This window comes from Quercus lobata, chromosome 11 (genome assembly GCF_001633185.2).
Source record: "Quercus lobata isolate SW786 chromosome 11, ValleyOak3.0 Primary Assembly, whole genome shotgun sequence".
In the NCBI taxonomy this organism is placed as follows: Eukaryota; Viridiplantae; Streptophyta; class Magnoliopsida; order Fagales; family Fagaceae; genus Quercus; species Quercus lobata.
This window is the reverse complement of record NC_044914.1, coordinates 44657008-44680023: the sequence shown is the minus strand read 5'-3', so window position 1 is coordinate 44680023 and position 23016 is coordinate 44657008. Positions and strand designations below refer to the sequence as shown.

At 34.1% G+C, this 23016-nt stretch overlaps 2 protein-coding genes and 1 non-coding gene across 3 annotated transcripts; 2 read left to right on the top strand and 1 right to left on the bottom strand.

Moving 5' to 3' along the window:
* Positions 1-235: 235 nt before the first annotated feature.
* On the bottom strand, positions 236-325 carry LOC115969659. Its single transcript, XR_004087023.1, has one exon. It is a non-coding gene; the product is annotated as a small nucleolar RNA U30 (small nucleolar RNA).
* Positions 326-15039: 14714 nt separating this feature from the next.
* LOC115966956 (putative pectinesterase 11) lies at positions 15040-18329 on the top strand. The gene is made up of 5 exons (XM_031086079.1): positions 15040-15206; positions 15313-15472; positions 16875-17063; positions 17183-17418; positions 18131-18329. Exons 1-5 carry the CDS (start codon positions 15040-15042, stop codon positions 18327-18329), a joined length of 951 nt encoding a protein of 316 aa, XP_030941939.1.
* A 721-nt stretch (positions 18330-19050) lies between these two features.
* On the top strand, positions 19051-21651 carry LOC115968847 (laccase-11-like). Its single transcript, XM_031088365.1, has 6 exons — positions 19051-19345; positions 19426-19577; positions 19673-19917; positions 20007-20135; positions 20328-21251; positions 21398-21651. Exons 1-6 carry the CDS (start codon positions 19238-19240, stop codon positions 21526-21528), a joined length of 1689 nt encoding a protein of 562 aa, XP_030944225.1. The 5' UTR covers positions 19051-19237; the 3' UTR covers positions 21529-21651.
* Positions 21652-23016: the final 1365 nt, after the last annotated feature.

The following is a 23016-nucleotide window of genomic DNA, read 5'->3' as shown; positions in this document are numbered from 1 at the left end:
AATGCCACCCTTAGAGAATTTCTTAGCTTAAAGACTGTTTATTTCTTGAGCTTCATCCATAACCCATTAAACCCATAAGCTAAAATTAAAAAGTGAACACATTTCTCAAGTGGGGTTTTTTTTTTTTTTTTTTCATAACAACACACAGACAAATCCACAAAAGCCCCAACTCACAATTTTCAAACATAATTAATTTTAAAAATAAAAATAAAAAAGAAAAAGAAAAAGAGAAGGTGCTCAGAATATTATGAATGGATGAGTGAAATATCCTCATGTTAATATATCAGATTAACGAGATTTTATATATAAACTCATCATCATCGCACCTTCTCCTTCATAGTACAAACCAAAAAAAAAGACATTAAAAGACCAATCAACAAAAGCAGCTGTGTCTGTGTGTGAACGCGAGAGACACACAGAGAAACAGAGAGAGAACTACAATCGTTAAACAAGAAGACGATTTTTTAAGGATTAGGGTTTGCTCTCAGTTTTATAGCCAATATGATCGTACAGAATTACAGAAATAGCCTCGCGAAGGTCTGGACCCAGACCACAACAAAAGCCCATTCTTGAAGACCCATTTTATTAGATATCATGATAAAGAGTAATAAGACCCAATAATCCATTGGTAGGCCCAACAATTGGATTTAGAAGAATGAGAGTGTGGCCCAAAATTTGATAGGTTTCCAATTGAAAGGAAAAAAGAAAAAAAAGAGAAGCAAATAAAAATAATGAGTATCACCCTTAAAATTTTTATGTGAGTAATGAGTATTAGTTTAATAATTTTTCTTTTTAACATTATCAGTTTAATCAATTAACCTTTGGACGATTCTAGAAAATAAAATAAAAATAAAAACCTTTGGACATATATATATTTCTTTTTTGATTATCAATTTAATCCATATATGTTCAATTTGATGAATTAACCCTTTACACATTATATTCTACCACACTCTAGCATTTTGGTGTGCCAAAAAGCTTTTTTTTTAAGCACACTGACTACTAATGCTCTTAGAACTCAAATTTCTTGTTTGATGACTATAAAATTTATCAATTGAGTTAATTAAAACTCATAAATTCAACAAAGATCTTTTTTTTTTTTTATTATAATATTTTTAGGGAATTATAATTAGATAGTTCAATAGAAGATATTGGTTATGGGTTTTCATGCGATGACTCGCCGATATTGGTTTTTGGAGGCGAAGACCCACCACCGACCGCATTGGTGTCAAGCAAGCTGGTTTTTGAGTCCACCCAGACAGTTTTGGGCGAATGGGTTGGTTGGCAGATCTGGTTGTACACCCCTAGAAATTTGTAAAAACTCAAAGACAAAATAACTCTCAAAGCCCTCTTATCTTAACAAAAAAAAAAAGGAAAAAAAAAAAGGAAAAGGCAAGACCTCCATCCAATGCACTAAACACAAAAAATACGATAGAAAATTCCTATTTTATGCTAGATGGGTTAAGAGTTCAACACATATTATGGACACAAAGATCAACATATATATTTCTCCAAAAAAAAGAGAAAAAGAAAAGAAAAAAAGATCAACATATATTATGGACACAATATATGTTGCGTCCATTGTTCTAATGCCTTGGACACGGGCTAAACCAACAAAAAAAAAGTTACAGAAATTGCAGTGGTATACAGTCAAATTAAGCGAAAGAAAATTTGCTTTCTTCACCTAATTCTTCCCTAGTGATGTGCCAACAAGCAAGGAATAGAGCAAGAACATCTAAAAGGCCGCCTCAAAAGATTAAAAAATGTAGATGGTTCTTGAATTCTTTAGTAGTCCTTCAATTCCAAAAGTCAATTTACCACATCATCTAATAATGGTTTTTCTTATAAAAACAGAATAATCAATTGGTAATTAAAACCAAGCTTTTTTTCTTATTAGAAAAAATAAAACCAAGATTTTCTTAATTTTAAGCAGGCCAAGACTACATATTTGGGTTTGAAAATTTAAAATTACGGGATTTGGAAAGGAAAATTCTATCATAAATATGAATTTTACATATATGATAGAAAGAAACTTTGAAATTTTTGTTCTAACAAAAACATCTGTCCAATAAAAAGATATTAATAATGTTGAAAAATCAATAGACCGAATGGGCCGGGTTTTGACAACAACTTTGTAACCTGAAAAGAAAAGAATGATCAAAGGGGATTGGGGTGAACAAGTCAATGATCAAAGGGGATTGGGGTGAACAGGTCAAAGACCCTTAAATGGCTAAGTTAGTTTTTTTTATCTCCCAAGGGATAAATATGGAGAGCGTAGAATTGGATTAACATACCTGTGTTTGTTGAAGGTGGATCCCTTTTATAGAGAATTTGAAGTGGGTCTACTTATTTGGTTCCACTAACATCATGGGGATTGCATGGATTTTGTGGAGTATTGCATGAGAGACAAGTGGGCTTAGCAAAATGTTGGAGAGAACTTTGAGGAGTTCACTACAAGAAATCTCTGCTATTGTGGCGGGTACATAAAACGCCACCATATGTCTCATATTGCGGCGTTTTTTGGGACCGCCACTGTACATAGGGCCTATTGTGGCGGTTTTTAGGACCACCGCTATAGGTATGGTTTTTTGCGGCGTCCTACAGTGGCGAGACCTAAAACCGCCACAATATATATGTTTTAGCAGCAGTAACAAAGATATAGCGGCACTCCAAAAACCCGCCGCAATAAATATATCATTTTGAGCAAATGTTATATGCGAGATGTAGTGGCGTTTTGTATAACGGTTGCAATAGGGATCCTTTTTGCAGCGCCTTTTCTGAGTTATAGCGGCGGGTTGGACCGCTATTATAGACCTTTAAATTTCTCAGCCCCAAAATTTCCCTCTATTTTTTTCGCCTTCCCACTTAAAGATCAAATGGTAAATTACACCCAATTGACATAAAAATTGGCATGCATGTTAAGAACATATAGAACATGTAATCCAACCTTTGGATTTTCAAAATATGAATTCAATAATAAATTATTGGGTGGTATATCATTTTGTAGAGTTACATCAAGTGTAACTTAAACTCAACCCTATATTTTTTAATTCAATGTGAATTTTGACAAATATACTGTTAAATTACATTATTTTCATATATTTTTCGTGCTTACAAAATTTCAAGGTGATCAAAGATTAATAGCCATGTCATCAATTAATTATTTAAATTCAAGTTTTTGTAGTTTAAAATAACGCATAAAAGATGAATTTAAAAGTCAAATCGTAAATTACATTCGATTGGTATGAAAATTGACATGCATGTTAAGAACATATAGAAAATGTAATCTAACAGTTGGATTTTCAAAATATGAATTCAATAATAAGTTATTGGGTGGTGTAACATTTTTTAGAGTTACATCAGGTGTATCTTGAACCCAGCCCTATATTTCTTAATTCAATGTGAATTTTGATAAATCTACCGTTAAATTACATTATCTTTATATATTTTTCATGCTTAAAAAATTTCAAGGTGATCAAAGATTAATAGCTATGTCATCAATCAATTGTTTCAATTCAAGTTTTTGTAGTTTAAAATAATGCATAAAAGATGAGTTTAAAAATCAAATGGTAAATTACATCCGATTGGCACGAAAATTGGCATGAGTGTTAAGAACATATAGAACATGTAATCAAACGATTGGATTTTCAAAATATGAATTTAATAATAAGTTATTGGGTGATGTAATATTTTTTAGAGTTACATCAGGTGTAACTTGAACCCAGCCCTATATTTCTTAATTCGATGTGAATTTTGATAAATATACCATTAGATTACATTATCTTTATATATTTTTCATGATTATGAAATTTTAAGGTGATCAAAGATTAATAGCCATGTCATCAATCAATTGTTTAAATTCAAGTTTTTGGACTTTAAAATAACATATAAAAGATGAGTTTAAAGATCAAATTGTAAATTACATCCGATTAACATGAAAATTGGCATGCATGTTAAGAACATATAGAAAATGTAATCCAACAGTTAGATTTTCAAAATATGAATTCAATAATAAGTTATTGGGTGGTGTAACATTTTTTAGAGTTACATTAAGTGTAACTTGAACCCAACCCTGTATTTCTTAATTCAATGTGAATTTTGATAAATCTACCGTTAGATTACATTATCTTCATATATTTTTCATGCTTACAAAATTTTAAGGTGATCAAAGATTAATAGGCATATTATCAATCAATTGTCTAAATTCAAATCCGATGGTTAGATTTCAAATCTAAGTATGGCGCGTGATGGACTTGTGTTGTATACCTATATGACTATGTTCTCTCAATTTGATCATCCAATTGGTCTCAAATTTTACCAACACCAATATTTCACCATACTCTTCAATCCTAATGATCAAGATTTGAATATGAATTTCACCAAGTTCAATAGTATTGGGACCATCTAAAACTTTAAAAAAAAATTTAAAAAAATTTAAATAAATTTCAACATAAATTTTCACTTCCCACACATTTTAATTTTCAATTCCCACACTTTTTTTCACTTCCCACCAAACACTTCAGCAAAATATAATACTTTTCTTCTTTTTTGTTTTTGTTAAAACTTAAAACAAATATATGTTCCCCTTCCAAAAAAAAAAAAAAAAAAAAAACAAATATATGGGTCTCTCTCTCTCCACTGCCCACTACTGCTGCTGCATAGAACCCATCGTCGCCACAGCCAGAACTTGCCACCGCCAACCCCATCCTCCTTCACCCCCTCCTCTCACCCCTCTCCTCACCACAATCTCCTCTCTCTCCCCCTCCCCTCACAATCCCAATTGCCGCCACCATTGCCACCCCTCCCTTTCTCCCTCACTGCCTTCCTCCTCTCTCCTCTGCCGCCTTCCTCTTCCCACCCCCAATTTCGACATCTACACTGTAAGTTTTTTTTTTTTTTTGTTTGGATTTTGCTGCAAATTTTTGTTTGAAATCTATCATAGTTTTAATGGGTTTTTGTGGGATTTGATTTGTTTTCAATTTTTTGTGGGTAATTTTTGAACAACCGTTGAAATTTGTTTGAACCATGTGCTATGATGAACAAAATGAATAGTTTTTATAACTCATTAAAGAAAACATTTCATTGTAAAGTTACGAGACTTCAGGTGGCTGATAAAGTGAGAAAACCGAAGAAAAAGTTTAAGGATAATCTTGAAAAGAAAGGAAAAACTTTTTCTTTTTCCAACCTCCACAAGAAAAATTTGTATAAACTATCTAAAAGTATATGGGGATTGCACTATGGAGGGAATGTTAATGTTTTGTGATTTTTTGATCTTCAACTTTGATGTTTTGTTGCTTTTTTGAACTGTATTTGATCAAATATAGTAGCAATTGCACTTGATACAAGTGTTATTTAGTTTTGAACTAATTTAAACTTTTGTTATTTAGTGCTACTCTTGCATTGCAATCAGTGGTAGTCATATGTGCTAACTCCTACATGTGTTTATATGGAACTATATTTTGCTATTGCCATTACAAAGTGTTACTTGCATAGTAGACAATGGACAAATCAATTTGGATCAAAGAGACAAAATAAGTTCTAATTTATCTAGGACTAGGGACTGAAATGAAGAGGCAGAGTTGATTATTGTGGTATCTAGCTATTTGTTATGGTGTCTTGCTTTATCCATTTGAGGCTCTTGCATAATGTTATCAGTTGGTGCTCATTACAGTAAAATTATCAAATGACTTTTATAGCCTGGCCAACCCAAAAAAAAAAAAAAAAAACGTTTTTGTGTTGGGATTTATTTGGATATATTTGGTTTAACAGTTTTATGTTGTAAATCATCATTTTATTAAAAGTTTTTAATTATAAAATTTGACTTTTTAATACTTTCACATACCAAAGTATCATGTGCTACACTAATTATGACATGTTTGTATTATATGGGAAGGGCCTTGCCTTGAAGATCCTCTTGAATAATCTACTTTGGCCTGCTATACTCTTGCAAGTTGAAAAACAATTGGTTGGCCCTTTGACGCTCTTGCATGACATTATTAGTTGGGGCTAATTACAGTAAAGATTTCAAGTAACTTCTACAGCCTGGCCAACTAAAAAGAGAGCTGCCAAAAAATTCTTGTGGCTTAAAATACCCTTTAAATGGAAGTACACTTGAGCTTCAAGTTGCTACCCCAGAGGCAAGTTCTGTTCTTAGCTTAAAAGAATTCTTTCTTTACTTGGATTACCCTCTTGATGTTACCTCCTGTATTGTGTTCCAAATCTTTGGTTTTATAGTTATCTATTTTGCAGGTTATCATTGCTAATGGGTTAATGGTTCAGCGAGCTTGTGCATATATAGGTTAGTTTCCCTAAACATTTGACAATTAGGTTCCATTACATGCTACACTACTTTTTTTATTTTTTTATTTTTTTTTATTTTTTATTTTATTGTTGTAAAGACTACACTACGTATTAACATATAACCACATCCATTACATGCTACACTACAATGTTTTCTCCACCTAATGAACCACCACATTGGATGACTAACTCAACGCCCCTTTCAAATGAGCAAGGAGGCCTTAGTGTATCTTGCAAGTGCAAGTGTAGTTTTTCATGTAGATATCTCTTTCATCGTATAGACTTTGAACAAATAGCTTGTCTAATGGCCAGAGATAGTAGCTAGTTTATGGAGATAATTTTTTAAGTATTTCACATAAAATGTCTGCATACAATTACATATTGGCTAGAACTTTGTGATGGATACTAAATTATGTTTTACTATTAAGGACCTTAAGGTGGTGTTTGGTTGTATTTTATTGAAATTTGGACTTATTGCTTTTTGGAAAATTAGTCTTCATGTAGATTAAGTTTTGATGGATATAATCTGTTAATAAATATTTCTTATGTAGACCAAGACCTCCATTAAAGACCTCTCTCTTTCTATCTTTTTTTTGGGGGAGGGGGGTTACAAAGGAATTCATTCAACTAAAAAAGAATAGCATCAACATCAGAGTTAGGACATAGGAGTGGTAGCCCAACCCTATTTATATATACTGGGTTTGTTCACTCTTCAATGAAGTTATATATATTGGGTTGTTCATGCCTTTTGTTGGGACTAAGTTTCTAATCTCAATATGACATAAATTGAATTGTTTGGTGATCATTTTGCATGAGAAATTAAAAATGGGTTTTGGAGTTTTTTTAACAACTTGTACATGTTTTCTAGGAAATGGGTTTTTGTTAAATCAATCATCCTATTTATGAAAATCTAATTTAAGCAATCCAAACTTAAAAAAGAAAAAAAAAAAAAAAAGAGATACAATACAAGCTCTAGTACTACTATTTTGCTATTTTTATTAGCTTCTTCTTTAAAAGCTGTGTAACTATTTGTCTCAAAGTTTAGGTCTGCACATTTGGCTTTTGTTAATATACTCTGTAACTTTATGGGTTTGTTTTGTTGTATTTTGTTCATTGTTGTGCTCTTAGGTTCATTTCATCACCTAACCTGAGTTGCTCACAAATTATCTAATCTCTAATATAGGATGAATGAAATTTTATGAAGACTTGAATTTTTTTACTTTTCATTAATAATTGTGTCTTTAGAACCAAGACACTTTTTGGGACATGAAGAGCCTATGTCATGCTACATGCTAATGGTGTTGTAGTGGAGAAATAGCTGATAAAATTAAATGAAGAAGCCCAACTAAATACATAGAACCATATCAAGTCCCAAACAAAATCATGGAAAAGTCCTAACAGGCTTGATGAGCTAATATTTATATGCACTTATTGAGTAATCTTGGTTTGTATGCACTTATTGAATGAGCAAGATGAAAAATCCTAAATCTCTAAGATTTTCTTGTCATTCTATTCGATCCATTTATATGCACTTATTGAGTAATCTTGGTTTGTATGTAGGACGTTCTTCTGGTCCAACAATCTCCAGCTTTCCAAAAATCATCAGCTGCATTTCATCAACCAAGCAATTTATAAGTTTTATGTTGGTGTTTGAGGACATTTTGTGTACAAAGAACTACATTTGAACAAACACATTTTTTGCAAGTGTTGAAAAATATTTTGAAACACTTTGAAACTTTGATTGTGGTATTAGCTTAATTTAAGTGTTGAAGGACTTTCTGTGTACAAATGACCACATCTTTCTTTTGTTAATTTTATGATGATGGTTATAGACAATGTTATGTATTGGATAATATATTTCTATGTTAATATAATGTTAGTTTGGAGACATTTATGGTGTTATCTAGTTACATTTGTGGTATTGTCTTAGGGTGTGTTTGTTTTGGCTTCAAACCACTTCCGGAAATGCTTTTTCGTAAAGGTGTGTGTTTGGTAGTTACTGAAAATTGGGTCAAATTGAAAATGTTTTCTGTGTTGACTGTAAAATAAGGGCTCACAGGCATAAAATGTTTTCAGGTTTTATTTTCACTTCAAACGAATTACACTCCTCACACAACACTTTCTCTGAGCTTCTCTCACACGCACTCCTCATAGATCACTGGTACTCTCCAAGCTCACTCACACCGAGCTCCACCCTCTCCCTCACGCCAAACGCAGCTGATCCTCTCCCTCACGCTAGTCTGAGCTTTACCCACAGTCCAACGAGTGCCAAAGATCCACCCACGGTGAGTTTCCTTTTCCAGTTGAGTTCATTTCTCAGTCCGACAACCTCACCTCACCTCCGATCCACCCTTTATTTAAGTCTGACGACCTCACCTCACCTCACCTCCAATCCACGCACCTCTAACCCACCCTCTACAAAAGTCGATCCACATCCCCTCAAACCCATCTAGCCAAAATCCACCCTCAAACCCATAAACAACCCATCCTTCGACCCACCCTCTCGAATCCGATCTATATATAAATAAATAAATATTTATTTGTTTATTTATTTATATAATTATTTACTTTATATAATTATTTATTTATTTACTTTTTTAATTATCCATTTTTTATTTAATTATTGATTTAAGAATTTAACTTTTGTTGGTGTTACAATTATACAGAAATAAAATGCAATGTGATTTGTTGGTGTAAATATTGATTGTGATGGTATTACGTTGTAACTTTTGTTGGTGTTACAATTATACAAAAATAGAATGCAATATGATTTGTTGGTGTAAATATTAATTGTGATAGTATTATGTTGTGTACGTTGTTAATGTTACAATTATACAGAAATAAAATGCAATGTGATTTGTTGGTGTAAATATTGATTGTGATGGTATTATGTTGTGTACGTTGTTGATGTTACAATTATACATAAATATATGTGTATAAATATTTTGGTACTCGTTATCAATGTGGTTTGGATGTTTTCTATTTGTGGCTGTTTTTATATACTGTGTAATCAATAGCATGATTATTTACATACCTCTTAGACCACAGTGTTTGTGATTTTTTAGATGAAGAAAAAAACCAAAGCCGCAATTTTTGCCTTAGTTGCATTTGTCCTCCTTGTGGGGGTTGCATTGTTAAGGAAATTGAGGCGTAGACGACTGTCTAGGGCACCTTATGTTAATCATGCAACCGAGAGAGAGCATTACGTAAATAGTATTCTGCATGGAAGAGACATTGTGTGAGTTAAATTAGGATGAAGCCTATAACTTTCCACCACTTATGTCACATCCTCACTGAGGGGGAGCACGTACGCCTGACTATTCACATGTCTGTTACAGAGCAAGTGTTAATTTTCTGTCACATTATTGGTCATACTGTGAGGTGCCGTGTAATTGGTGATCGGTTCCATAGATCGATTGAGACTGTTCATAGATACTTCAAAGTCGTCCTTAGGGGGGTCCTAAAATTATATCGAGCTCTAATAAGACTGCCTAATGAAGATACACCCCCAGAGATAAGGAATAGTAGAAGGTTCTACCCATATTTTAAGGTAAATATATGCGATATGTGTATTTTTGTAAATTGTGAAGATTTGTGTAATTTTAAACCATTATGTCTGTCGAAAATTAGGATTGTGTTGGAGCAATTGATGGTACACATGTTCGTGCATTTGTGCCACCTAAAATACAAGGAAGGTTTCATGGTCGCAAAGATGGAACCATGCAAAATGTGTTAGCTGCCATTAGTTTTGACTTAAAGTTCACTTATGTGTTGGCTGGATGGGAAGGCAGTGCACACGATTCATGTGTGTTAAATGATGCATTTGCTAGGACAGGGGGATTTTCAATTTCCGAATATATTATAGGATTACTTCACCTTTTTGGTTTATTAGTTTAATAAATATTGTGTGTTTTCCTAAGCATAGTAGTGATTTGGTTTTATTTTTGAATATATGTAGGTAAATATTATCTTGGTGATGCTGGGTATGGTAATAAAAATGGAATTTTGTCACCTTATCGAAGTGTGCGATATCACTTGAAAGAGTTTAGTGATCATCCTCCTAAGAATGAGCAAGAATTGTTCAACCTTCGGCACTCTTCATTGGGAACTACCATTGAGCGAGGGTTTGGAGTGTTGAAAAAACATTTTCGAGTGTTGGATGCAGAACCATTTTGATCTTTTGAAACCCAAGTGAAAGTAGTGTTAGCATGTTGTGTGATTCATAATCACATTATGGGGGTTGAATCAAATGACCATATTATGGAAGCTGCAATGAACCAAGTAGAGTCTAGTGGCCCCCAACAAGAAACACAGTCACGTTGGGACTCCATTGAAGATAGTAGAGTGTGGAATGCTAAGAGAGATCAGATATGCCAAGCTATTATTGTAATATGTGTTGTATTTTTTTTCTGTAAGGATAATGTATCTACAATAGACTTCTGGTGGTGTAAGGAAAAAGTATTTTCAGTATTACATTGTTATTTCCAGCATTACATTGTTATTTCCAGTGTTAGCATGTTTCGTTCTATTGTGCACATCTATAGGCGTGGTTGTATGCGTGTTTGATTTGTTGTTCATATTCCAAGCGTAATTACTAAATGCTACTCTCACTATACAATTTTCATGTGTAGTAATGTCGAAGGGAAAAGAGAAGGTGGGCAGCACTAAGCAGTTCAGGTGGCTGCCCCCCATGCACACGACTATGCTTAGGCTACTTGCTAAGGAGACTGTGAAGGGCAACAAGCCTTCTAACACTTTCAAGGCCAGCTCCTTTGCTCTAGTAACGAAGGAGATATCTGCTCAATTTGGGGTCAAGTGCCACCCCTCTTATGTAGAGAATCAACTGCGGACTCTGAGAACCATATGGACCACTATTCAAACTATTAGGAAGAAGAGTGGTTTCGGTTGGGACGATAACTTAAAAATGATAACATGCGATGTGAAGACATATCAAGAAGAAGTCATGGTATGGCTTCCAACTATATTTTCTTAATATAAATGATAATATATGTTTTTGGCTTTTATAATCTACGAATTGAGAACAAGACAAGGCTGCTCAAGTACCCTCTTTATATGAAATTTATAGTGTCATTCTTTTTAGGATTCCATTGCTTTTACAAATTTTCAAATATAACTTTCATGTGAGGATCTATTGTAAAATCTGGTCTTAGCATTTGTATATTGTATTTTCTGTTGTACTTATCTTCAAAATCATGGGTTATGTCTCTTGTTCCCTAACAGATTTTTTTGTTTATCTTTGACCTAAATCATCTAATGGCATCTATATTGAATTGAATATTGAATTTATGAGTGAAGTGATTATTGCATTGTTATTATACGTTCCTTTCTCCCTTACAAGCGCATCGTAAGCATGCAAAGTATCTGAACAAAAAGATTGAGATGTACGATGAATTGGCTATTGTAGTGGGGAAGAATACAGCCACGGGTAGTTTTTCTAAGTCATATGTGGATATTGAGAATGAGCCAGACAATGGGGACACTATTGAGTTTGTGGCGGATAATGGGGAGGAAGGTGTGGTGGACAAAGGGAAGAATGCGGTAGAGTCATCCACCATTGGGTCGAGAATTTCCAAGTCCCGCAAAAGAGGGCGTGCACCTCCCTTTGATGATAGTGTGCTGACTGATTTGTTTGATCAACTTAACGAAATTGCTGTGGTTTTGAAAGAAATCAACCGAGGGCCTGTTGATTGCACAGCTCTTTACTCTGAGGTCATGACTATGATGGCGGATGGGTATAGCGAAGACATGCTTGCAACTGCCTTTGACCATCTCTGTGAAAATAAGAAGGCAACACAGGGATTTCTAGCCAAGAATGTTAAGCTGAGAAAGTTGTGGATGGATAGTTTTTTGTTCACACACCTCGGACTTGTCTGTTTCATGTTGACTGTGACGGTAGCTTTAGGGATTAACTTTTGTTGTAGTACTAGTATTCACCTACCATTGTATTATATATGTAGTCTTTTGTATTATTGGGATGATACAATTGCCCAAATTATGTATTTGTACAATTCAGATACCACGTGTAGGTATCATTTTTGTACACGATGGAGGTGTAATGCCAATGGTGAAAGATTGATGTGGCTGTTTTGATATAAATATTATGGGTATATTCGGATGATTATTTTTTATGTTGAAGTGGATGATTATTTTTGTACTGTTACAGGTTTGTCTAGGCAATGTAGGTGCTAAATTTGTAAGGCATTTCATATTTTCCGTAAAATGATCCACAAACCAAACATGAGAATTGATTTTTCGTAAAATGAATTCCATTTTCCGTAAAATGTTTGAACGAACCAAACATGGAAATTGATTTTCCGTAAAATGTTTGAATAAACCAAATACCGAAATTGATTTTCCATAAAACGAATTCCGAAGTAGCCAAACAACCTGAATACATTTTCCTTTATGGGAAAACAATTTCTCCTGAAATGATTTTACACTTGGAAAAGCATTTCCGTTGAACCAAACACAGCCTTAGTGAAGCATAAATTATTACAGTTTGTTTGTAATAGAAATGTGGTTTTAGAACCCAAGAGGGGGAAAAAAAAAAACCTATAGCGGCGGGAAAAAACCACCGCTGAAGGACTAAAATTATGATATAATTGAAGACATATAATGGCGTTTATAGCCAAAGCCTCACACATATAGTGGCGGGCGTAACCGCTGCTAAAAGGTGCATAGAGTTTGTTGTTTAATAAGCCCTATATCGGCGCTTATTGCTCGCCACTAAAGGTTGTCACCTATAGCAGCGGACCTATCCCGTCGCCAAAAGGTCACTTGACCCAAATGGAAACCTTATATGGCTGCAATTTTCAGCCCGCCATAATAGACCAAAAGCGCTGCTAAATGGTTGATTTATTGCAGCGTTTTTTGTTACCGCCACAATAGAGCTATTGTGGCAGCGCAATGCTGGCGAGTAGAACCACCGCAATAGCCCCTGCCACAATAGGCCAAATGGAACTTAAGCAGCAATTTTGGCCTGCCGCAATAGTCCAATTTTTTTGTAGTGGTTCATCCAATGTTTAGGAAACTGAAATTTAGTTACTCATATTGAGCAATTAGAATGTTTCATATTTTTCTAAGTGTTTATACTCTTTTACACCTCAGGCTAGTATGGACAAGTATATTAGATTGTCAAGCGCCTACCCTTTGTAGTCTCTCTAATTTCTCCTTTAGGGTTCATCTTGGATGTTGGTAGGTTTAGACAATCCTTATGGACGAATTGGACTTTGTATTTACCATAAGATATTAAGTAAGGTTGTAGCCCTTACTTAATAAAATAAATATTATTACATATTTTAAAAATTTGACCACTGAAGTTTTTATGTTTTTTACGCTCTTAATACACATATCAAATTTTGTGTCAATTGAATATTATTTACTATATGATGTATAAGCTTATATTTTATACATAATTTTACATTACAAAAACTTGCAATTTAAACAATTTGTTGATGACATAACTATCAATTTTTAATTTTCTTGAAATTTTACAAGTATGGAGGATATAAGAAGAATATATAATCTAATAGTGGATTTGTCAAAATTCACCTTTAATAAAAAAATACTAAATAAGGTTGTAATCTTAGGCTATAATTAATTTTGTGCCTAAATTTTGTCCTTATATTTAATCATTACAAATCCACAGTGATTGTTTTCCTTCTCAAAGTACCTGTGCCAGACATCATTGGTTGGTTTTAAGTTACGTTTATTCTTCCTCTTGTTGGATGGAACTTCTTTTTTCGATTCAGATCATTGAGGAGCACCATAACCATGAGTCAAATAAAAGCCTTTTTTGCGTTATACACTTGGTTGTCTTCTAGTGTGCAATGTATCAGAAATTGTGCATGTAATGCGTGTACCTGAAACGACATGGCGCAGCAATAAAACTATTAACGTAGTTTGGGAATTTCAAAGGTGGCTGGCAAATCCAAGTTGCTCTTTTTAAGGAGACTAGTTCAAGTCCACAAAGCTCTGTTCAAGGTGTTGAGGCTCAAAAATTCACAAGAATTTTGTTAGTCAAATTAATTTGATAATTAATTAGGTACATTAATATGATTTAGTGGGAGTTTCAATATTCATTATTGGATATTAAATTTGATGGGTTGGAGTTACATATATTAATGGAGTTACAATTAGTTTGCCAACTTTTAATTTAAATAAATCATTTAATATTTTTTTCTGGTAAGAAAATCATTTAGTAATATTTAAATGCTATAACGCTCAATCATGTAAATGAAATGTATTAGTTTGAGGTAGAAACTTGTTTGTTTAGGTCACCATGAAATGTAACACGTAGAGTGCTTTCTCAGACACACCTTTTTTTTTTGTTGAATAACTAAGACAGACGCTTGATTAGTGCATTTGAAGCGTAATATCTGCAAGTCAGGTTGGATAAACACACTAATTCTTACGTGAAGATCGTGATCTTTGAACTTCAACTATAAGAAATCGGCCATGGCTGGCCACCAATGTGTTGACCTTCACTTTGGGATGGCCATATAATAAGGCCACAACCATTATCGTCATGTGTGTCCCGAGAATAGCATTGCTTCATATCCTCACTAAAACCATAGTTTAATACAACTTTTTTATACTTTGCACCCCCATCGAGACGAAAAAAAGTAATCACATGCGCACATGGGTGCTATGGCAATGAAGATTTATAATGGTTATGCTTTTGCAGTCTTGTTTGCAATAGTTGTTTTTGGTTCTTTCATGGCTAATTCAGCAACCACAGGCACCATGGACATGTCTACAGCCATTCTCTTAAGGGTGGATCAATTAGGCAATGGAGATTTTAAGAAGATACAAGATGCCATTGATGCAGTTCCATCTAATAACTCAGGATTGTATTTCATTTGGGTTAAGCCAGGGACATACAGGTCTGTGTGTGTCAGTGTGTGTAGGCTGTACTATATAAATGATGGTTCATTGGTTTATCTATGTTTAACTGGACTCTTATTATCTTATGCATGTATGGTTAAGCAGGGAAAAACTTCAAGTTCCTGCAGATAAACCCTTCATAACATTGAGTGGCACACTGGCCTCTAACACCATCATAACATGGGGTGACACTGGGGAGATTATTCAATCTGCAACACTCTCTGTATTTGCTTCTGACTTTGTTGCAAAATCTCTCACTATTCAGGTATGTGTTTGGTCTTATGTCTACAATGTCTTTGATGCAATAATTAGATATCTTATACATCTGATATATACAACATCCTTTTCACAATATGTTAGTCTCATAATTGTGTAAACCTATATACCATGAGAGAGATATTGTATACGTTAGATGCATGAGAACGCATACCTCATTCATTATTATAGGCATACAATAAATTTTTTATATGACTTTCTTATTTTTATAGGGAAAATCTAAATGATCAATTTCGTATGTGAGTCCCATTCCATGCAGGTCCTTTGGAACCAGCCCAAGAAATATAGATTTCATACATGATCATGGAAGATTATCATTAAAAGCACTTAACTATTATATATCTTAGCCAAAAAAAAAAAAAGCACTTGATTATTATCCGCAGTTATAAATTACAACATCAAAAAAGTTCATGTCATATACTTGCACTGTATATCTCATTCAGATAAATCACTCGATTGAATAATATATATATTGGATTTGAAATAAGTCTCCTGCATATATTACTTTGTAATTTGTAGGTGTGTATCTCTAATTTGAAAGGCTTAATTAGCGGTAGAAAATTGATATTCATTTTAAGGCCTGCTCCTAAGTAAACTTGAGAAATTTCCAGTTGTCCTAAAAACTTAAAGCATTCAGAAAAAATAATGAATTTAATCATTTAAACACTATTCCAATACCAGCTTCATATGTGGTTTTAGACTTCCCTTTATGAGGCTTAACACTTAGAGATTTTTAACTCTTTAAATGGGAGATAAAGCAAATATAGAGTTTAAGCTTAGGACTATCAACTATGATACCATAATAAATTATTGGTTGTTCAAAAAATTTAAACCTTTAGGGCTTGTTTGGATTGAGGGGAGAGAAAAGGGGAGCAAAGCCTAATTTCCGGCCAATTCTACTCTACTTCCTTTCGCTCTCTCTCAATCCAAACGGACTATTAAAAAATGATAAATATAATTATTTAACCATTATTTAACTGAACTATTCTAATTTATGATTATTTATATTTGGATTTAAGGATTTAAAATCTAACAACATATGATAGCTTGATATGAATTTCAACAACATATGATAGATTTCAGCTTTGAAAATTTACTCCAACAAAAATATATATGAATTTGAAATAACATCTTACCCTTAACCATGGTAAATCTCTATATTAATACCATCTATTCATGAATTTCATCAATACCAGAAAAAAAAAAATAAATAAATAATAATTTTACTTTTGAGTACATTATTCATTTCATTTAAACTAAAAACTTGATCCAAATTCTTGTTTTCAAACAACTCCATCCAAATGAACAGCCAATTCTATGGAACTTTGTATATTTTTTGCATACTAATAAGCAGTTTTTAATTTTTGTTTGTATTTTTTTTTTCTATACAGAATACGTTTGGGACATCAGGAAAAGCTGTTGCTCTTAGGGTAGAGGGAGACAGAGTTGCATTCTATGGTTGCAAGATTCTTTCGTATCAAGATACTCTCCTGGATGATGCTGGTAGACACTATTACAGCAACTGCTATATAGAAGGTGCCACTGATTTCATATGTGGAAACGCTGCTTCCCTCTTTGAAGTGAGTACTTCCCTTTAACTCACAAAGAAATTAAACTCCATGACATATAACTCATATAATATTTTGAATTTGCTACGTCCATGGAGAACTTGATGTAGATTTTGTGTCCATGCATGCAGAGGTGCCATGTTCATTCTCTCTCAACTGTAGATGGAGCTATAACTGCTCAACATAGGAATTCACCATCAGAGGACACTGGCTTTACCTTCTCGGGTTGTAAGATCACTGGTGTAGGAGCTGCTCTCCTTGGAAGACCATGGGGTCCTTACTCTAGGGTGGTCTTTGCACTAACTTACATGTCCAGTGTGGTTTTGCCACAGGGCTGGGATGACTGGGGAGATCAAAGCAAGCAAAGGTATATGATCAATGTACATAGTGGGATTAACTCCCATTCATAGTTGAGCTTATATAACACAATATAATTCACCTTCTTCTTTCAAATCTTAAAGCTATTAAAAAAAATGATAAATTTAATCATTTTAAGGCAAATTATTGTTTCAAACTCTCAATGTCCAAACTACATAGTCCATACACACCGGCCATCAGTTTGAAAAATATAGATATATACCAAGTGTCCACATTTTATAAATGATTGTCTAGTGCATATGGAGTGTGGACATTATGAGTGTGAAATAATCATTGCCCTTATTTTAACATTTTTCCTCTCACCTTAACAAGTGTAAGTTAAGTCCAATAAAAAATATTAAATTTAATCATTTAAATATTGTAACACTTCTTAACCATGTGAGCTGAGACTACCATTTAACAAGTGCAAGTAAAATCCAAACACATGCGATTTTAACATTTTAAATGAGAGATAGAATAAAAATTATGAAGTAAAAATATAATTCAAACTCAAGATAGGGTTTAAACCCATTATCGTTTGCTTTGATACCATAATAAACTACTGCTTGTACTAAAAGATTTAGTTATTAAGAAATGATGATATTTTTTTTACCATTATTCAAACACCGAAATTTATTTATTTATTTATGTAACAATCTTGTTGCTAACCAGTATTCTATTTCTAACACGTTGTACGTTTTTTTTTTTTTTGGGTACAACAGCACTGTGTACTATGGTGAGTACCAGTGTTATGGTCCAGGAGCCAATAGAACGAAGAGGGTTGGATGGTCAAAGAGTCTATCAAACCAAGAGGCTACACCCTTCTTGACAAAGGACATGATTGGAGGGCAAGGTTGGCTTAGACCTTCACCAACTCACTTTAAGAGAGGCTCTACCATTGTCAAAGCGAATGTTCCTTGAAATAACTAGCATACCACAATACATCTCATAAATTATTTGGCTGATTCTTCAAGAACATTCAAGATCTTTATTATTTATTCTTTGTAATTTACATTTATATTTAATTTGATTCTAAATTCCTTTATAAACACTGCTCTTTATAGGAGACAGCATGAATGTACAGCTACGTTTTCAATTATAAATCAAAAGTACAATTCTTTCTTTATTCTTTTTATCTTGTTCTTCTTCCCCTTCTTTTGTGATGAATAAGGAAGATAAAAGTTCTGTATATAATGACTATTTACTGAGTTACATTTTTATCTCACTTATTACAAGTTGGCTAATTAGTGTGCCATATGTTAGGATTAATCAAGTTACAATTAAGGGTCCTCGTAATCGTTTATGTAGCCTAAATCAACCTAGTAAAAGGCCAATTACTCAATATGTGTTCACATGACACAGTCATCTATCCAATGCAACACGTTCACGTCTAAAATTTGAACCATTTACTAAGCTTACCAAACAAGTCCCTCCCGGACAATCAAGGCAAAAAGTACAGAAACAAAAGTACATTCATGAAGTAAATTAAATAGTTAAAGTGTGAACACTTTTCCTTAACGGTTAAGCTCGGATGGTCACGTTTGGCCCTATGTAGCTCTCATGCTCATTCTGTATTATTTTAAATAAAGACATGGGGTCTTTCAACTCCTACTGTTACCTATCAGTATTTTGCTTACAAGCTTTCAATATGCAACCTCTGCAGTCTCTACCTAATTCAACAACACCACCTTCCTCTCCTCCTTCAGCAAACTGATAATTGGACTATTACCCTTTATTACCCTTTATTCATCCTCATAAATATTTTAGACCTTGACCCTCATATTTCATCCAAACATACTTCACAGCATTCAAATATTTAGGCAACATTTATGGAGAACCGCCAAAATTTCCCCTTCGTTCCTTTCTTTTACTTCTTTTGCTTACTTGGGTTTGTTTTTATTCAAACCGAAGCTGCTGTAAAGAAGTACCAGTTTGATGTAAGTATTTGACTCTAGCAAGTTTATGTAAACTTTGGTGTATCCTCTATATATGATGGTTTTCTTTTCTGGTTTTTCAGATCCAAGTGAGGAATGTCAGAAGGTTGTGCCATGCCAAGCCAATTGTCACAGTTAATGGGATGTTCCCAGGGCCTACAATATATGTTAGAGAAGGTTACAGAGTTCTAGTAAATGTGACCAACTCTGCCCAATATAACATGTCCATTCATTGGTAAGACACGCATAACATGCTCTATTGGAAAAACTTTCATTTCATGAAAAATTTCAATATGGTTTTGTTAATGAAACATATGGCATTATTTGCAGGCATGGTTTAAAGCAATATCGAAATGGCTGGGTAGATGGACCAGCATATATAACACAATGTCCAATCAAGACAGGGAACAGTTACGTATATGATTTTAATGTGACGGGGCAAAGAGGAACACTCTGGTGGCATGCACATATCTTTTGGCTAAGGGCCACTGTCTATGGTGCAATTGTCATCATGCCAAAACAAGGGACTCCGTTTCCTTTCCCTCGGCCTGAGAGAGAAGAAAATATCCTCCTAGGTGAGTTAGACTAATAAGTCTGCAATTATGTCCTTTCATTTCTAATGTAAAAAAAAAGTGCATTGCTATAACTTTTGTAAATTTTGTAGGCGAATGGTGGAACAAAGATGTTGAAGCACTTGTTAAACAAGGGAACAAGTTAGGATTGCCACCAAACATGTCCGATGCACATACCATTAATGGAAAGCCAGGGCCACTCTTTCCATGTTCTGATAAACGTAAGCCAATTCAGTTTGAAGGCTTGAAGTCTATCAAAATTATATCTTTACATCACTAGATTCACTTTTCAGGAAGTTTTGGGTGCCACTATTTCAATGTGCCTTTAAATGCACTTTCCCATTTATGTTTTCTTATTCTTCTTTTTTTTAATCTTTTTCTTTTTTTTGAGATAATTTTTCTTTCTTTTTCAGATACCTTTGCAATGGAGGTTGAACAAGGAAAGTCATACCTCTTGAGAATAATCAATGCTGCACTTAATGATGAGCTTTTCTTTGCCATTGCTGGTCATAACCTGACAGTTGTAGAGGTTGATGCAGTGTATACCAAACCCTTCACAACTCAAGCAATACTGATAGCACCAGGACAGACCACAAATGTTCTTGTTCAAGCCTCCCAAGTTCCAAGCAGATATTTTATGGCTGCTAGGCCTTTCATGGATGCACCACTTTCCATTGACAACAAAACTGCCACAGCAATACTACAATACAAAGGCATTCCAAACACTGTACTCCCAATCCTTCCCAAATTGCCAGCACCCAATGCCACAGCTTTTGCACTAACCTACAATGCCAAACTTCGAAGCCTCAATTCTCCTCAGTTCCCAGCAAATGTTCCACTCAAAGTTGACCGACATCTCTTTTACACAATTGGTCTGGGAATAAATCCTTGTCCAACTTGTCTAAATGGAACACAACTCACTGCTTCCTTAAACAACATCACCTTTGTAATGCCCCAAATAGGCCTTCTTCAAGCTCACTATTTCAACATCAAGGGGGTGTTTAGAACAGATTTCCCAGACCGCCCTCCAACTCCTTTCAATTATACTGGTGCACCACTCACTGCCAACCTTGGCACTAAACTTGGCACCCGGCTTAGCAAGGTTGCTTTTAATTCAACAGTGGAGTTGATCTTGCAAGACACAAATCTTCTCAGTGTTGAGTCCCATCCATTCCATCTTCATGGTTACAATTTTTTTGTTGTTGGGACTGGAGTTGGGAACTTTAACCCTTCAAAAGATCCAGCCAAATTTAACTTGGTAGATCCCCCTGAAAGAAACACAGTTGGGGTTCCGACAGGTGGTTGGACTGCCATAAGGTTCAGGGCTGAAAATCCAGGTATGTCCAACAACATAACCAAATAGCATACTGCATTGAAAGTTCATTAAATAAGCAACAATAATTTTCAATCAGAATGTGCTTTTTTTTCCTTAAAATCAAAAACTTGTAAATAATCTTTCATATGGTGTTTGGCCATTGAGTAGGTGTGTGGTTCATGCACTGTCATCTGGAGCTTCACATTAGCTGGGGTTTAAAGACAGCATTTGTGGTGGAGAATGGAAAAGGTCCTGATCAATCTGTTCTGCCTCCACCTAAGGACCTTCCTCCTTGTTAGCTGATTGAAACTCCTGAGAATACTAAAGGGAAAATTAAAATTTGTATCAGACTCTTTTCTAGTTTTAACTTAAAACCTCACTTGTATACACTAAATTCATTTGTCCATAAGGATTGGTTGTTTTAGCTTCTTGGAGCTAAGAAAACCCTCTTATTGTACAATTTAATTATTGACTTGGGTACTTGATTTTTTGCATTACTATTTACTAGTACTACTCTGAATTAAAAGTGTTTTATCCTTTGGACTTTTTGCTAATGTATGAACATTTAAATTTGTTTTTATACACTTGTAATGGATGATAGATCCTTTAAATTAAAGCTAAGGGTTGACTACCTTCTAACATTTATGTCCCTGAAGTTTTGATATTAAGGGTCAAAGCTTTCAAGATATGAACTGAAGCATTAACTCCCTTACGAGTTGGAGGTTGTACCCAACTTGAAGTAAACCTATAAGTATAAAATTGCAACCTTATAATTCTTTGAATTGGTTTAAATCTTAATTTTAACTTGTCTTGCAACTTCCTTCTTAAGATTTGATCCTTTTTAAGTTTTTTTTTTCTACGTTTGGATTAACCTATTGTTGGTTTGTGGATTTCTTGAAACTTGAAAGTGATTGAAACACATTTTTTGTGGATGCCTTCTAATGCAGTATGATTTTAGAGATGCAGCAGGACTCAGAAAAGAGGTTGCAATGGTATCATCTTATCCAGTGGTGGAGTTATGAATTTTTTCTAGGGGCCAAACTAAATATAAAAAGAAAATTAAGGAAAAAAAAAAAAACGTTATGACTAAAAAATGTTTTATTTCATAAATTAATATTAACTCAACAAAATTGTGTTCTAAACCAATTTATCAACTGTTGTATAGATTGAATGGTTACAAATTTGTAAAACTCATAGACAGCAGCCAGATGTTGATCAATCACGTGCCTTTTGAAGTATGGTCAGGACATGGCAGCCAGTCTCATGAGATCAGATAGAGCTAGACCTCAATCAACCTTGAAAGCTCAAATTACTGTGAAAACACTAGAGTTTGTTTAGACCACAATTTAAAGTTACGGCTATGTTGCTTTTACTCTAACTTAACAAAGTGCGGAACAAGAGTAAATATGCGTAATAAACCAGTAACACTACTCTAAGCCATATCTAACCACAATGAACAATAAATAACAAGCTTAAAGAGTAGAGAAGAGAGATACAAACATGAGATAACATCAGGACGTGTTATCGAAGAGGAAACCGAATAACTCGACGAAAAATCTCTCCGTAATCCTCCAAGTCAAAATCAATCCACTAGTAAATAAAGTTAAAGTATACGAATAACAAAAGACCCTCCAAGCCTAGTTTACTCCATGTACTTGAGCCCTCCAAGCTTCTACTACTAACGGACTTCTCGGAGTTTTGTCTTCACTAGCTTTCCAAATCCCGCAATTCAACCCGATTGCATATGCCACTAAATGGCTTATTCCAATGCTTCCCAAAAGCACCAA